The 16,771-nt window shown below is 44.2% G+C and overlaps 1 protein-coding gene across 1 annotated transcript in view; it reads left to right on the top strand.

Annotated features, from left to right (window-relative positions):
- The first annotated feature begins 2,405 nt into the window (after positions 1 to 2,405).
- The window catches only part of rmi2 (RecQ mediated genome instability 2), a 37,732-nt gene continuing 23,366 nt past the window's right edge, over positions 2,406 to 16,771 (top strand). The window contains exon 1 of the mRNA XM_073060364.1: positions 2,406 to 2,719. Within this exon, the coding sequence (XP_072916465.1) occupies positions 2,434 to 2,719 (286 nt within the window). The 5' untranslated portion in view covers positions 2,406 to 2,433. The remainder of the gene's footprint in view (positions 2,720 to 16,771) is intronic.

The raw sequence follows: 16,771 nt of genomic DNA on the forward strand, positions 1-16,771 counted from the left end.
GTGATGTTGTGGGGGTGGAACTGGACTCTCTGACGGTGGTGTCTGAAAAGAGGATGCTGTCCAAGTTGCAAGCCATCTTGGACAATGACTCCCATCCACTCCTTAATGTACTGGTTAGGCATGGAGACTCATTCCACCGAGATGTAACACTGAGCGGCACAGGAAGTCATTCCTGCCTGTGGCCATCAAACTTTACAACTCCTCCCTCAGTGTGTCAGACACCCTGAGCCAATAGGCTGGTCCTGGACTTATTTCCACTTGGCATAACTTACCTATTATTATTTAATTATTTATGGTTTTATATTGCTATATTTCTTCACTATTCTTGGTGCGGCTGTAACGAAACCCAATTTCCCTGGGATCAATAAAGTATGTCTGTCTGTCAGAATGTTATACAAAATGCTGAAGGAATTCAGCAGGCCAGGCAGCATCAATGAAAAAGAGTAAACAGTTGACATTTCAGGCCGAGACTCTTCATTAGGACTGGAGAAAAAGATGAGAAGTTGGAGTAAGAAGGTGGGGGGAGGGGAGGAAGAAATTCAAGGTAGTAGATCATAGTGAAACCGGGAGAGGTGAATTAAAGAGCTGGGAAGTTGATTGGTGAAAGAGATAAATGGCTATAAAAAAGGGGGCATCTGATAGGAGAGGACAGAATGCCGTGGAAGAAAGGGAAGGGGGAGGAGTACGAGAGGGAGATGATGGGCAGGTAAGGAGATAACGTGAGAGAGGGAAATGGAAATGGGGAAGGAGAGGGAGGCAGGCCATTACTGGAAGGTTGAGAAATTGATGTTCATGCCATCAGTTTGGGGGCTACCCAGATGGAATACAAGGTGTTTCTCCTCCAACCCGAGTGTGGCCTCATCATGGCAGTAGAGGAGACCATGGACTGGTATGACGGAATGGGAATAGGACATAGAATTAAAATAGGTGGCCACTGGGAGATCCTGCTTTTTCTGGTGGATGGAGCATAGGAGTTCAGCGAAGTGGTCTCCCGATCTACATGGAGTCCTACCGATATACCGGAGGCCACACAAGGAACACCGACCACAGGATCTAACCTCAACAGACTCAAAGGTTAAGTGTCACTTCACCTGTAAGGACTGTTTGGGTCCCTGATTGGTAGTGAAGGATGAGGTGTAGGGGCAGGTGTAGCACTTATTCTGCTTGTGTGGATTAGTACCAGGAGGGAGAACAGTGGGGAGGCACGAATGTACAAGTGAGTCATGTAGGGAGGGGAGGGAAAGATGTGCTTGGTGGGGGGATCTCATTGGAAATGGTGGAAGATACAGAGAATTATGTGCTGGATGCAGAGGCTGGTGGGGTGGTAGGTGAGGACAAGAGGAACCCTATCCCTGGTGGGGTGGCAGGAGGATGGGGTGAGGGTAGATGTGCGCGAAATGGAAGAGCTGCGGGTGAGGGCAGCATTGATGGTGGAGGAAGGGAAGCCCCTTTCTTTTAAGGAGGACATCTCCTTAGTTCTGAAATGACAAGTCTCATCCTGAGAGCAGATGCAGTAGAGATGGAGGAATTGAGAGAAAGGGACGGCATTTTTACAAGTAACAGTGTGAGAAGTGGTATAGTCCGGGTAGCTGTGAGAATCAGTGGGTTTATAAAAGATATCAGTAGGTAAGGTGTCTTCAGACATAGAGACAGAGGGATTGAGAAAGGGGAGGGAGGTGTTGGAAATGGATCAGATAAATTTGAGGGCAGGGTGGAAATTGGAGGCAAAGTGGATGAAGTCAACGAGCTCTGCCTGGGAGAAGGAAGCAGCACCAATGCAGTCATTGATGTAGTGTAGGAAAGGCTGAGGAGTGATACCAATGTAGGTCCCAGTGGCCATCTGTTTTAATTCTACTTCCCATTCCAACATGTCAGTCCAATGCCTCCTCTGCTGCTGCGATGAAGCCACACTCAAGTTGAAGGAGCAACACCTTGGATTTCATCTGGGTAGCCTCCAACCTGATGGCATGAACATCAATTTTTTTTTGAATACCCGGTAATACCCCCCCCCCCACCCCTTCACAATTCCCCATTCCCATTTGCCTCACACCTTATCTCCTTACCTGCCCATCACCTCCCTCAGGTGCTCTTCCCTTTCCCTTTCTTTCGTGGCCCTTCCCCACTTTCTTATGCCGACTTTTTGTCTTCTTTTTCTCCAGTCCTGATGAAGGGTCTCGGCCTGAAACATTTTCTGTTTCCTCTTTTCCGCAGATGCTGTCTGAGCTCCTCCAGCATCTGCAGATTTTTTCTTGTTTGTGATCGCACCTGTATTTTTACTTGGGTTTATACTATAACTATTCTCTGATTGGCAGAAAGGTTCGACCAGTAATGCGATTGGTTAGACTGGCTTCCTGATCTCATTGGCTGAGACCTTCCTCTTGCCCTGTAATTGGTTGGTTCTGGACGACCGGCGGGCTCGGACGAGTAGTGGGAATGGAAGCGGCCTCGGGTCGCAGGCGCCTGCGGTCGCCGCCATGTAAGGTGCTGGCTGAGCAGCTGCGGCTCGGTGCGAGGAGGGACGGGCAGCCGTCAGCGTGGCTGCTGGATCGGCCTGGCGGTCACCGGGCTCCGTTGGATGTGAGCGTGGTGTGGATGCAGGGCACGGTGCTGGAGGTGCGGCCCGAGCACAACACCAGCCTACAGCTCCTCGACGAGACGGGCTCGTTCACTGTGGTCGGGGCGGCCGGCGTCCCGCAGGGGAGACCCTGCACCAGCCGAGGTAATGGCTGCAGGCTGGGCGGGACTGAAGGGTCCTGGGTTGAGGGAATATATTATCTCTAATTAACTATCAGTCTCCCCTTCGTGTCGCTTCACGATAAATCCGGAGGCTTTTTGGTCGATTGAGTCCATGTGGGCTCTAAAATAAATCTCATTTCAGCACTCCTCCCTTTATTTCCCTGTTATCCATTTTAATAGGTAATACTGTAGTCCTAATTCTAACCATCCACAACAACCTGTACTACGGGAATTACAGTATCCAGATGATTTGATGGCCAGTGTTTCTTTGGGAAGCGGGAAGAAGATTATGAGAATGAACGAACTCCCCACTGACATCAATTAAGTTCAAAAGTGAGCCTGGGTTGAAGGAATTATGAGACCATGCTGTCTCTATGTTTGACCCCACTCATTCCCCCCCCCCCCCCCCTTTCTTCACATCCTACATTTTTCATTTGGTCGCCAACAACAGGGATGAGAAAGATATAAGAAATGTTGAGAGAACGGTTTAGCTGAAGCTGCTCATCTTTATTGTAGTCCTAAAGCACTACAGCACAGAAATAAGGGCTTTGGCCCATCTGGTCTGTGCTGAACTTTTATTCTGCCTTGTCCCATTGACGTGAGCCTGGAGCATAGCCCTTCACAGCCCTCCCATCCACGTACCTACCCAAACTTCACTTAAATGTTGCAATCAAACTGGCATACACCACTTTTTCTGGTAGGGTGTTCCACACTTGCAGCACCTTCTGAGTGAAGAAGTTAGAAACATAGAAAACCTACAGCACAATACAGGCCCTTTGGCCCACAAAGTTGTGCCGAACATGTCCCTACCTTAGAAATTACTAGGGTTACCCATAGCCCTCTATTTTTCTAAGCTCCATGTACCTATCCAAAAGTCTCTTACAAGACCCTATCGTATCCCCCTTCCCTTTCTTCCATGGCCTTCTGTCCTCTCCTAACAGATACCCCCTTCTACAGCCATTTATCTCTTTCGCCAATCGGCTTCCCAGCCTTTTAATTCATCTCTCCCAGTTTCACTATCAACTACTACCTTATATTTCTTCCTCCCCTCCCCCCACCTCCAACTTCTCATCTTTTTTCTCCAGTCCTAATGAAGGGTCTCGGCCTGAAGCTTATATAAAGTTAAGTAGTGCAAAAAGAAAAAAAAGTAGCAAGGTAGTTGTCATGGATTCATTGTCCATTCAGAAATATAATAGCAGAGGGGAAGAAAATATTCCTGAACAGTGAGCTTCTGTACCACCTCTTTGCTGGTAGTAATGAGAAGAGGGCACATCCTGGGTGATGGGGGTCCTTATTGACAGATGCAGTCTTTTTGAAATATCACTCCTTGAAGATGTTCTGGATCCTGGGGAGGCTGTTGGCCAAGATGGAGCTGAGTTCACAACTTTGCAGCTGATTTCAATCCCGTGCAGTGCGCCCTCATACCAGGTGGTGATGCAGCCAGTTAGAATGCTCTCCATGGTACATCTGTAGACTTTTGTGAGTGTCTTGACACCCAAGAACTTGAAATTGCTCACTCTTTCCACTTCTGATCATTTGATGAGGACTGGTATGTGTTCCCTTGTCTTACTTTTTCTGAATTACACAATCAGTTCATTGGTCTTGCTGACATTGAGTGCAAGGTTGTTGCTGTGACACCTTGCAGGCCATGCTCTTTTCTCATTGTGGTCATCAGGTAGAAAGTACAAGTCCTTCAGGACTTGCACTACCAGGTTCAAGAGCAGTTACTACCCTTCCGCCATCAGGCTCTTGAACAAGGGGATAACTTCACTCATTCTATTTCTGGTATTCTTGCAACCAGTGGTCTCACCTTAAGGATTCTTTATCTTGTTATTTTATACTCGTCGTTTAGTACTATTTATTTATATATGCATTTGCATTTTTTGATGTTCATTGATCCTTCACGTGTGGCTTAGCTACTAAGCCTGATGGAACCGTTTCTACTGACAGGAGAATGGACAAAGGCACCTTAAAACCAGTCACTTCATCAGATGGGGCTTATCGCTGTGGTTGGCAGCTCATCTAGGAGAGGGAAAACTCTGATACAAACCTCTGCTGCCTTGCGGCTATACCCACTCATGGGGAAGGCTTTGGGAGCAAACCCCGAGGAAAAAATCCAGAACTGGAATCCCCATGGGTGTAATGCTGACTGGGAACTCATTCTACGTTTCTGGTACCAAACTGTATTGGGCTCTGCTGTTCCTTTGGGTTCATCAGATATGTGGAGACGGGGAGCTTATTACATGGGCAACAGCTTGCTCTCCATATTGGACTTCCCAGGCTTGTGTATCTAGACAGCTAGGACGCAATATCCATGGCTGACTCTCACCTCATCTCACCTATTCATTGATCCTGTTTACAATTACTGTTCTATAAGTTTGCTAAGTATGTGTGCAGAAAAAAGAATCTCAGGGTTAGAACCATAGAACACTACATGTTGTAGTGCCCTTCAGCCCTCCATGTTGTGCCGACCCATATAATCCTTAAAAAAAAGTACTAAACCCACACTACCCCATAACCCTCCATTTTTCTTTCATCCATGTGCCTGTCCAAGAGGCTCTTAAATACCCCTAATGTTTTGGCCTCCGCCACCATCCCTGGCAAGTCATTCCAGGTACTCACAACCCTCTGTGTAAAAAAAACTTACCCCTGATGTCTCCCCTAAACTTCCCTCCCTTAATTTTGTACATATGCCCTCTGGTGTTTGCTATTGGTGCCCTGGGAAACAGGTACTGACTATCCACCCTGTCTATGCCTCTCATAATCTTGTAGACCTCTATCAAGTCCCCTCTCATTCTTCTACGCTCCAAAGAGAAAAGTCCCAGCTCTGCTAACTTTGCTTCATATGACTTGTTCTCCAAACCAGGCAACATCCTGGTAAATCTCCTCTGCACCCTCTTCATAGCTTCCACATCCTTCCTATAATGAGGTGACTAGAACTGAACACAATACTCTTAAGTGTGGTCTCACCAGAGATTTGTGGAGTTGCAACATGACCTCGCTACTCTTGAACTCAATCCCCCTGTTTATGAAGCCTAGCATCCCATAGGCCTTCTTAACTACCCTATCAACCTGTGCAGTGACTTTGAGGGATGTATGGATTTGAACCCCAAAGTCCCTTTGTTCATCCACACTCTTAAGTAATCAGAAACATCCCGGACCCTGGCACCTGGGAGGCAAACTACCATCCGAGTTTCTTTCCTGCGTCCACAGAATCGCCTGTCTGAACCCCTAACTATAGAGTCCCCTATCACTACTGCCTTTCTCTTCCTTTCCCTACCCTTCTGAGACACAGGGCCAGACTCTGTGCCAGAGGCACGGCCACTGTCCCCCCCCCAACAGTACTCAAACAGGAGTACTTATTATCAAGGGGTACAACCACGGGTACTCTCTAGTACCTGACTCTTCCCCTTCCCTCTGACTGTGACCCATTTCTCTGTCCCCCGTGGCCCCGGAATGGCCACCTGTCTGTAACCTGTAACTCCTCTCCATCACCTCCTCACTCTCCCTGACCAGACGAAGGTCATCGAGCTGCAGCTCCAGTTCCCTAACACAGTCCCATAGGAGTTGCATCTCGATGCACCGGGTGCAGATGTGGCAGTCCGGGATGCCGGGAGACTCCAGGACCTCCCACATCTGACACCACCACAGAAAACTGGCCTCACACACATACTACCTCCTTTTGCAATCAACAACTGCCTCACCTCGTCCCGTTACCGCTGAAGCCTGTGGAGCCAAAGCCCTTTCACTCTGCTGCCTCTCACTCCGCTGCCCACTGGATATGGCTGCCTTCTTTTTAAGCTGTTCGCGCTCAACTGGCTGACGTCACGCGCCTGCGCAGTCTGGCCTCTCTCTTCTGCTGAGAGCTCAAAATGTCTTCCCGCTGGAAATCCTTAGGTGCTCTCCCGCTGCCTTCTTGTTCCGGTTGTATGTGATGACATGTATTTACTCTGATAATAAATTTTACTTTCAACTTTGTACTGTACTCTTCCCCACTGCTCTGCTTTGAAAAGGATAAACCTCCCTGTTGGTGAGGAGCTGGTTTCTCTTTCTGACCTAAGTTCTTCCAGCATTTCTGATTTTGTTTCAGATTCCGGCAGATGTGCTTTTGCTTTTTGTACAATGTGGGATGCTATTTTATTAGATTAGAGGGTTGACAATGATAGTCAGCTTTTCTATGGAACTTGATATGTAGTGCCTTTATTTCATAGAAATCTTATTTACGTAGAAAACATTCCAGAAAGCTTCATAGGACTGTTATCAAATAAAGATTAAATTTCAATAAATTGCAGATGTGCTTTTGCTTCAGAAACAAGATGACGGAAGCATGGTTTCTTATGTCTGAGTAAATTTAATTTCCCATTTCTTGGCCTACTTTCCCATATGATCTTTGTCCTGTATAACTTGAATAACATTCTCTGTCCACTACATAAATTTTAGTGTCATCTGCAAACCTACCAATCACTGTCATTACATTCTCATCCAAATTGTTACCAGAAATAGGTTTAGTATCACTGGCGTATGTTGTGAAATTTGTTGTTATGTGACATCAGTACATCAAACTTGCACACACTCATTAAATAAATAGTGTAAAAAAGGAAAATAAAAGTAGTGAGGGAGCATTCATGGGTTCAACGTCCATTCAAAAATCTAATGGCAGAGGGGAAGAAGGTATTCATGAACTGTTGAGTGTTGTGCCTTTAGGCTCCTGTACCTCTTCCCTGATGGTAGCCATGAGAAGAGGGCATGTCCTGTATGAAGGGGGTCCTTAATGATGGATGCTGCCTTTTTGAGGCAACTCTCCTTGAAGATGTTAGGGAGGCTAGTGTCCATGATGGAGCTGATTGAGTTTTTAACTTTCTGCAACTTAGTTTAATCCTGTGCATGCTCCACTACCATGCTCTTGACTCCTGCCACCAAGTCAATTTTGTATCTGTTTGGTTAGCTCACCCTGGACCCCATGTGATCTAGCATTTTGGATTAGCCTCCCATGTGGACTTTCCCTTGTAGGGTCTTGATCACCTCTTGAAAAACCTTAAAAGACTTGAGATGCTATTTTCCATGTACAAAGCCATGCTGACTATCCTTAATCAGTACACGTGTTTCCATTTGCAGATAGATTCCTTCCAGTAACTTTCCTCCTTCTGAAGGTAGGCTTACCGACTTGTCGTACCCAGACTTGTCTTTGCAGCTTCTTAAATAAAGGCACAACATTTGCCACCCTTCAGTTTTCCAGTGCCTCACTGTGGTTAATGATACAAATATCTCTGCCAGGGCCTCAGCAATTTCTTTCCTGGTTTCCCACAACATCCTGGGATACTCTTGGGCAGGTTGCAAGGATTTATCTTCCTTCATGTGCTTTAAGACTGCCGGCACTGCTGCTTTTGTAATGTCAATATCTGATGACATCCCTGTTCTTCCTGAATTCCCTGGCTTCAATGGCTACCTCTACAGTAAATACAGATGAAAATAATTAATTTAAGATTTATCCCATTTCTGTAGCTCCACACGTAGCCGTACTGATCCTTATTCTGCTATAAGACTGAAATAGAGAATGCTGGGAGCATAGCGACTGTGGTGAGCAAAGCAGTTGATATCTCCAATCCATAACCTTTCTTCAAAGGTGAATAGATCTGGAGAGTGCAAGATGGAGGGATCCAGAAAGATCAGTACCCTGTGCTGAAGACTTTGGGCAAAGGAAAGAGCACAAAGGAAGAGACACAGAAACTTAGAAAACCTGCAGCACAGTACAGACCCTTCGGCTCACAAAGCTGTGCCGAACATGTCCTTACCTTAGAAATTATCTAGGATTGCCCACAGCCCTCTATTTTTCTGAGCTCCATGTACCTATCCAGGAGTCTCTTAAAAGATCCTGTCGTATATGCCTCCACCACCATCGCTGGCAGTCCATTCTACGCACTCACCACTCTCTGCGTAATGAAAAAAACTTACCCCGACATCTTTGCTGTACCTACTTCTAAGCACCTTAAAACTGTGCCTTCTCGTGCTAGCCATTTGAGCCCTGGGAAAAAGCCTCTGACTATCCATACGATTAATGCCTCTCATCATCTTATACACCTCTATCAGGTCACCTCTCATCCTCCGTCGCTCCAAGGAGAAAAGGCCGAGTTCACTGAATCTATTCTCATAAGGCATGCTCCCCAATCCAGGCAACATCCTTGTAAATCTCCTCTGTACCCTTTCTATGGTGTCCACATCCTTCCTAGAGTGAGGCGATCAGAATTGATCACTGTACTTCAAGTGGGGTCTGACCAGGGTCCTCTATAGCTGCAACATTGCCTCTTGGCTTCTAAACTCAATTCCACGATTGATGAAGGCCGATGCACTGTATGCTTTCTTAACCACAGAGTCAACCTGTGCAGCAGCTTTGAGTGTCTATGGACTCGGATCCCAAGATCCTTCTGATCCTCCACGCTGCCTGGAGTCTTACCATTAATACTATATTCTGTCATCATATTTGACCTACCAGAATGAACCAGCTCACACTTAACTGGGTTGAGTGCCGTGTCCAGCTTGGATTAAGTTGAGGATGAGGGGAGTAAATTTGTGATTTCTACTAAGGACTGATTGTTGGGAATTAGTGAGGGGAAGATGAGAAGGAACAGTGAAAACATTTCAGGCTGTGGCCATGGAGGAGAGGAAAGGGTGACGAGGTCAAGGTTCAAGAACTGTTTGAGTTTGAAGTTAGATAGAAAAGAAAAATGTCTTTTGGACTTTGGTGAAGAATAAAAGGAAACTGCGACCACAACTGCTTGGAGATAGTGAGAGGAGTGAAGAATATGCCTATACTGACACATGTAAGCACAGTGGATTTTGCAATGTGATTGAAGTAAATTGAATTGTCTTTATTTCTTACATCCTTCACATACATGAGGAGTAAAAAATCTGTGCTTTTTTTCCCATTTGAATGTGCAAAGTACAAATTGTAGTAATTTGTAATAAATAGTATGTACAGTAAGATCTACAACAAAACAGTCAATATAGCTTAGAAATACAATTTTGTTGGTGTGAATTAATCAGTCTGATGGCCTGGTGGAAGAAGCTGTCCTGGAGCCTGTTGATCCTGGCTTTAATGCTACAGTACCATTTCCCAGATGGGTGTACAGAGAGTAAAGGAGGGGGCTTAGTACACAGCCCTGGGGGGCTCCTGTGTTGAGGGTCAGGGGCAGAGGTGAGGGAACCCACTCTTATCACCTGCTGGCGATCTGACAGGAAGTCCAGGATCCAGCTGTACAAGGCAGGGTGAAGGTCGAGGTCTCTGTGCTACTTGTCAAGCCTGGAGGGAATTATGGTGTTGAATGCTGAATTGTAGTCCAAGAACAGCATTCTCACATAAGCATCCCTCCTCTCCAGTTGTGTAGAGCTGTGGCTATTGTGTCATCTGTCAATTGGTTGTGACGGTAGGTGAATTATAGTGGTCCAGTGTGGGTGGTAGCATACTGCAGATGTAATCCTTGACCAACCTGTCAAAGCATTTGCTTCTTATTGAGTACGACAGAATGCCAGTCATCCAGACATGTCACCTTGGTCTTTTTAGCTATAGCAACAATGGTGGATGTTTTGATAACGCTACTTCCAGGATTGCTGTTTGGTTGAACTTGCCTATGATCCTGGGTGGGTCTGTAATGTACAGGGTGGTATTCAAATCCACGTGGGATGAGTTATTGCTAGAAGCATCACCTTGTGACATTCGTTCTTTTTCTTTGCCTTTAGCACTTCCTGACCTGCTAGTTTCAGCTCAAACCTTTGTCATTGTCCATTGCCACTTGTCTCCACAGCAACTCTGCTCTGCACTTATCCCAGATATTCCATTTGTCCAAACCAACCTTTTTCTGTCCTCTCTGCGGCTTAATAACTATTTCCTCTCTGTATCAATGCTTGCCCAAGAGTCACGGACCTGAAATGTTAACATTTTTTCAACAGTCAATTCTTGAATTTAAAGTGTTATTTTAATACTTTAAATCTTAAGGGAGCAAAGTTATGTTTATAATGCAAGTCATATGCAACTTAGAGATTGTTCAGTAAATGCTGTTGTACGGTTTAAATGCAATTTTTTTTTCAAAGATGTACATTACAATAACTTTTACTAGAAAAAAGCTATCGCTAGTGAAAGCTGAAAACTGGTGCATTGTAAAACCATAACCTTCAACAGGTTATTTCCCAAATTGACAATGACATCTCTCCTTCCCTACAACACCCCAACCCCCAGCTGACTATATAGCACACAGCAGCTGATCTCTGTTTGTCAGGAGGGAAGGTGGTACCACAGAGTTGATGAGCTGGCTGCTTCTAATTGTGGGTTCCATTAGCCTTGCGTTGTAAGAGATATAAACAAGATGCTTTCACGCTACATGGTAAAGATGAACCTTTGATCTCTCGATCTACCTCGTCCTGGCTCTTGCACTTTACGTGTTGATCTGCATTGCACTTTTTCTGCAACAGTAACACTATGTTCTGCATTCTGTTATTGTTTTCCCTTTGTACTACCTCAATGTACTTATGTATAGAATGATCTGTTGGGATGGTATGCAAAGCAAAGTTTTCGTTGTATCTTAATACATGTGATAACAATAAACCAATTACCAACAACCTTCTCTGTGACTTAAAATCATGGGCGGCTTTGTGCCCTAAATCCACTTTTCCTCCTAATCCTTAAAATCCTTGGTACTCTTGGTGCTAAAGAAACAAATGATTTTAACATTCATTAACACAAAACGGTTGAACAACCATAGTTTTTTTACCTCTTTGGGGTAAATGGCCATCTGCCTTAATCTGAGCCTGACACTCTAGTTCTGAATCCTCTGGTTGGAGGAAGCTGCCTTTCAGCATCCACTCTTTCAGAATGTTGTTCATTTCCATTCTTTTAGACCCCAGTTAAGTATAGGCTGGTCTTGCTTTGTCTTTCCTTATAGGACAATTCCCTTACTCTGGGGATCTAGTAAGTTATGTGCACAGCCTTTTATGGCAAACGCATCCTTTCTTCAATATGGAGATGAAAGTAGTGCAGTGGCAAAATTGTCCCAGGACAATAATGACCACATTATTTGATTTGCTAATTATTTTTGTAATTACTTGTTTACTTCTGGCTTTTCATGAGTCATCAAATCAATGACAATAGACTCTCTTTGAAGATTATATTTTTTATCCTTTTCTTTCTAACGAAACAAATGGGCGAAAGGAGTTTAGAAACAGGAGACCTCCAAATGATCCCTCCTCTGTCATTCACTAAACTTATCTCTGCTCCAGCCTTCACTTCAGCCCTTAGTTTCTGTTTTCTCCCCTTATGCCTCAACTCCCTAGTAATTTAAATATCTATTAATCTAGACCTCATAGACTAGAGATTTCCACAGACTCATGATTTTCTGTGACCCTTGGACTTACCTAGCATTCACTCTGTCATTTCCTTTCAGAGTTTCGTTTGTTTCAATAGGAGCATCTCTCATTCATCTGGACTCATTAAGTGTAGGTCAATAGCTTTTCATATGCCACTCGTTATATTCCAATCTGTCATACTCTTGCCCACTATTTAACCTGTACATATCCCTTTGTAACACACAAAATGCTGGAGAACTCAGCAGGTCAGGTTGCATCTATGGAGTGGAAGAAACAGCCAACGTTTTGGCCAAAATCCTTCATCAGGACCTATGTAGATTTTTTTTTCACATCTTCCTCACAGCTTTCCTGTCTGAATATTGTCACCAAAATTACAAAGTTCAAAATAATTTATTATTGAAGTACATTTATGTCAACTTGTACAACCCTGAGATTCATTTTCTTCTAGACATTCGCAACAAAAATATAGTGGTGTTTATCCGAATCATTTACTATAAATTGTAAATTGCTGATGGCCCAGTATTAATCCCTTGACATACCATTTGCAACCATCTATCAGTTTGAAAAGTCAAGTCATTCCTGATGCAATTGTGACTGTTGTTTCATCTTTTGATATCCGATAAGAGCCATTTCATCTTTTAACTACTTGCCAATCCAGGCATTCTACTGTTTACATCTTCATTAACAACTTCCACTAGATTTGCTAAAAACTGTTTTCCCTCTTAAAACTGTGCCTAATATTTTCTACATGCACTGTTAACATATCCGTAATTCATGTTTTTGACATCAAAAATGTCTCGAGGTATTTTGCAAGATCATTATCAAACAAGAATTGATACCAAGCCACATTAGCAGCTATTAGCTTGGATGACCTGAAGGTAGATTTTAAGGATTGTCATAGAAAAAGTAAGAGAAAGCAAAGTTTGTGGAAGGAATTCTGAGTATGTCAGGTCATGGTGGTGTATTTAAGTTGCAGAATGCTTGAAAACATAATGAGCATGTGGGTATTTGAGGAAGGTGATGGTGAATGCTGTAATCTTGGAGACATTTGAAAATAATGATTCTAAAGTCAAAGCTCCTACTAAATCAGCAGTTTTCTGTATGGTAATCAGTAGGCTTTCAGTTGAACAAGAAGGTTGTGCAGCCTGGATTAAAAAAAATATATAAATGAGAATTTTAATTGCCTATCCAGGAGAAATTATAGACCAAGTACTATTAAATAGAATTAGTATAGATTAGCAACACACACAAAATGCTGGAGGAACTCAGCAAGGCAGGTAGCATTTATGGAAAAGAGTACAGTCGACGTTTTGGACGGAGAATGTTAACTGTACTCTTTTCCTTAGATGCTGCCTGGCCTGCTGAGTTCCTCCAGCATTTTCTATATATTGCTGGGATTTTCAGCATCTGCAGATTTTCTCTTGTTTGTGATAGAATAGATTAGTACCTCAATCACAAACTCCAGCATTTTGTGTGTGTTGCATAAATTAGTACCTGCTTGGCATGAGCATGGAGCATGTTGTCAGAGACGGGAGTTGAGGCAGGTACATTTTAAAATATATTTGGTTAAGTACATGGGTGAGACAGGTTTTGAGGGATATGGGCCAAACACAGGCAAGTGGGACCATCTTAAGTGGTCACCTTGGTTGGTCTGCCTACGTACAAAGCTAGGCAGGGAACTAAACTCCTCCAAAATCACTGGAGCCAGAAGCTTTCTTCAGGGTTTTTAGTGAGATCTTACTTGTGAAAAGACACACTGTTTCAAGGGCAAATAAAGAGGGGATGGAGATGAGTCAAAATCCAAATTAACCCACACAGGAAATTATATAAAAACAGTGTACGTGCAGGAAGTGATGTTCTTACAAAGCAAACTGTGTCTCTAGAGGTCAGAACACTCTGTGCCTGGTATCCATGGGATGCCAACTTAACTACAGAAATTAAAAGACAAATGATCACTAAATCTTAAGCAAAAGAAAGATAGTCTCAAAGATTGGTCTTGAAAACGGTCTTACTACACAGTCTTCAACCATTCTCGCTTCTTGTTGACATACTTGTGGTAATGTCTGACTTGCAGACTGGTGAGATGGTGCTCACTCGATGATTGGGTGAGGGTCATCTGAAGTAAGTTGCGCCATCTTAATACGTCTTCTGGACTGTTCCCCCCTCAGAGTCATGAAAAGGACTGAGTTCATTAAGGTAATCTTGGATTAGGAGAGGTTCCTGCTTTGTGATGCATTGCACATCCTCTGCATTCACCTGTCTTTAAACAACAAGGGTTCTAACCTTTGCCCAATTCAGTCGCTCTGCACTGAGAGGTTGCTTACAAATATGCCAACCACTGCAAGGGCTGTCTTTGGGTCCTTGGCTACTCTTACAATCTTCTCTTTCATAAAAGAGACACTTTGAGCAAATGGCCTAATTTTGTTCCCATGTCTTATGATCTTATACAGCTCTCAAAGTATCTGAAGTGACTTAGGCACCCATTCTCCAGGATATAAGTCTTAAATGCACCAATAAGCACCATCGAGGCATTCTTCACTCCTCATGACCCAACCCAGGTCCAGTTGTTGGGCATGGGTTCTTCATGCCGACCATTGCGCTGTTCGTGAACCCTATGTGCACAAATGGTGTCTTTGCCAAGCAACAGGAGAATATCAGCAGAAGTGGGGGAATCTTGTCAGCTATATCCTTAAGGTGTGACTGACCGTGTGCAGCTTCGGCGTTGGGATTTCATCCCTGTTGTTGGGAATATGGTTGCACTCAATGAGGGCTTGGCAAGGGCAAGCAGACCTCCCCTCCTATCGGCTCTATGACAAATTCACTGGCTCTTCTTCTGACAACTAATGTTCCAGAACATGTCTTTAGAGTTTATGAGGAAGAATCTGCATCTGATGTATGCTCAGATGGCTCTCTGCCGTGCTGTGCTGTGGGTGTGCTAGAACCAGTAGTAACTCGAGGTGTGGCCTTGAATTTACAGTTGCATCTGGGTCTAATTCTTCTGAAGTGTCAATTGGTTCTTGGCTCAATTTCCTGGAGTCTACTGGCGCTTGCTGCACTGTGTGCCCATTCGTGTTCTGCAATATATTGTTGCTGCTTCTCCAGCTCTCCTTGTTACCATCCCCAGATTCTCCACCACGTTCCTGATAGCTGTCTCACTCACTCACACTGTTGTCCAGTGGTGATTTATCACCCCAGCCTGGCACAGTGAGTGAGAGGTGTGCAGATGGTTCCACAGTAGCTTCTGTTGAAAAGTGAGCCAGTGATACACTTAGTCGTTGTTCAGGCCTTGTGTGCTCTTATAATGTGATAAACACCCATGTGTTTCCAAGTTGGGTGACTTTAGGGATTTCTCAATTTCTATGTTAAATGAGGGCTCATCTTTCTTTGGGTTTCAGTCTGAAGCAGAGGATGCAATTGCAAGAGGAGGACGGAGTAAAAATCTGGTGCGAAGCATGACGGGATGCTGGATCCCATCTTTGCTGCTTTAATTTCATCCTATGTTGAGCAATCATGTCATATTAGAGGGCTTGCACCAATGGTTGGTTTGTCAGAATCCCTTAGAAAGATGACCACCACTGTAGTCAGCTGTAGTCACCACTTTCCTCTGCGAAGGTAGCCTCAGCATCACGCTCCTCCTTCAGTGCACCACTGTAGCTATATAGACACGAGCTTTCTCCATGTCTGTATGAGCTTTCTCCTTTTGCATTTCAACGTTGCTCTGGCACTGGCTCATGCTGCAGCAGTGCTAATAGTGGTTTTGCTCAAGCATCGTAAAGACTCGATTGATGTGCCACATTCTGACTTCCAGGGCTCAGCGATCAACATTGTTTGGGTAGAAAGCTGTCGTCGTAGCCTATGGCGTTCAGCCGTGTCTCTGGTCCATGGTCAGTGCCTTTGAAGATGAGTTCTCATTTCACTCTGTTGCCCTCACAGAGCGTTGCATACAAAGCTAGGCAGGGAATTAAACACTTTCTCAAAAATCATCTGAGCTGGAAGCTTTCTTCAGGGTTTTTGATGCGATCTTTCTTGTGAATAGATATTGCTGTTTTAAAGACAAATAAAGACGGGATGGAGATGGATGTCTTTCTATACCATGTGCTTCAAGTCGAAATCCAAATTAACCTGTGCAGGAAATGTATATAAAAAAACAGCTTATGTGCAGGAGGTGATGTTCATACATCACCTCCTGCATACAAAACAAACAACATACAACTGCATACAAAACAAACAACGCCTGTAGAGGCCAGAACAGTCAGTATGGACAAGTTGGGCCAAGGGGCTGCTTCCCATGTTGCATCACTGTGGGACTACGACTCCATGAAGCACCAAACGACCTGTTTCTGCGCTGTATGACTATCAGCATGACTGAGGACAAGTGCATTGTGGAGATTGATTTGTACAGTCTCTGGACTTGAAAAATCACAGCATCACAGCTCCAAGTTCCCCTGGAGTTGTTAAAAATGCTGACAGTGGCAGCTCTGGCTGCAAGTTGTTTCTAACAGGGATATCCTCAGCCTGCAAATGGTAGGCTTAACCCATCATTGATTGATCAGCAACAGAGCAAGTCCAATGTTAGAAAAGTTGCTATCCAAGTATATGGAACAGGTAAAATGATCAGTGAGATGTGAAGGTAAAAATATTTAAGTTTTGTGGAAGAGTAAGGAAAGTCATCTTGGAATTG

This window comes from Hemitrygon akajei, chromosome 11 (genome assembly GCF_048418815.1).
Source record: "Hemitrygon akajei chromosome 11, sHemAka1.3, whole genome shotgun sequence".
NCBI classification, from domain to species: domain Eukaryota; kingdom Metazoa; phylum Chordata; class Chondrichthyes; order Myliobatiformes; family Dasyatidae; genus Hemitrygon; species Hemitrygon akajei.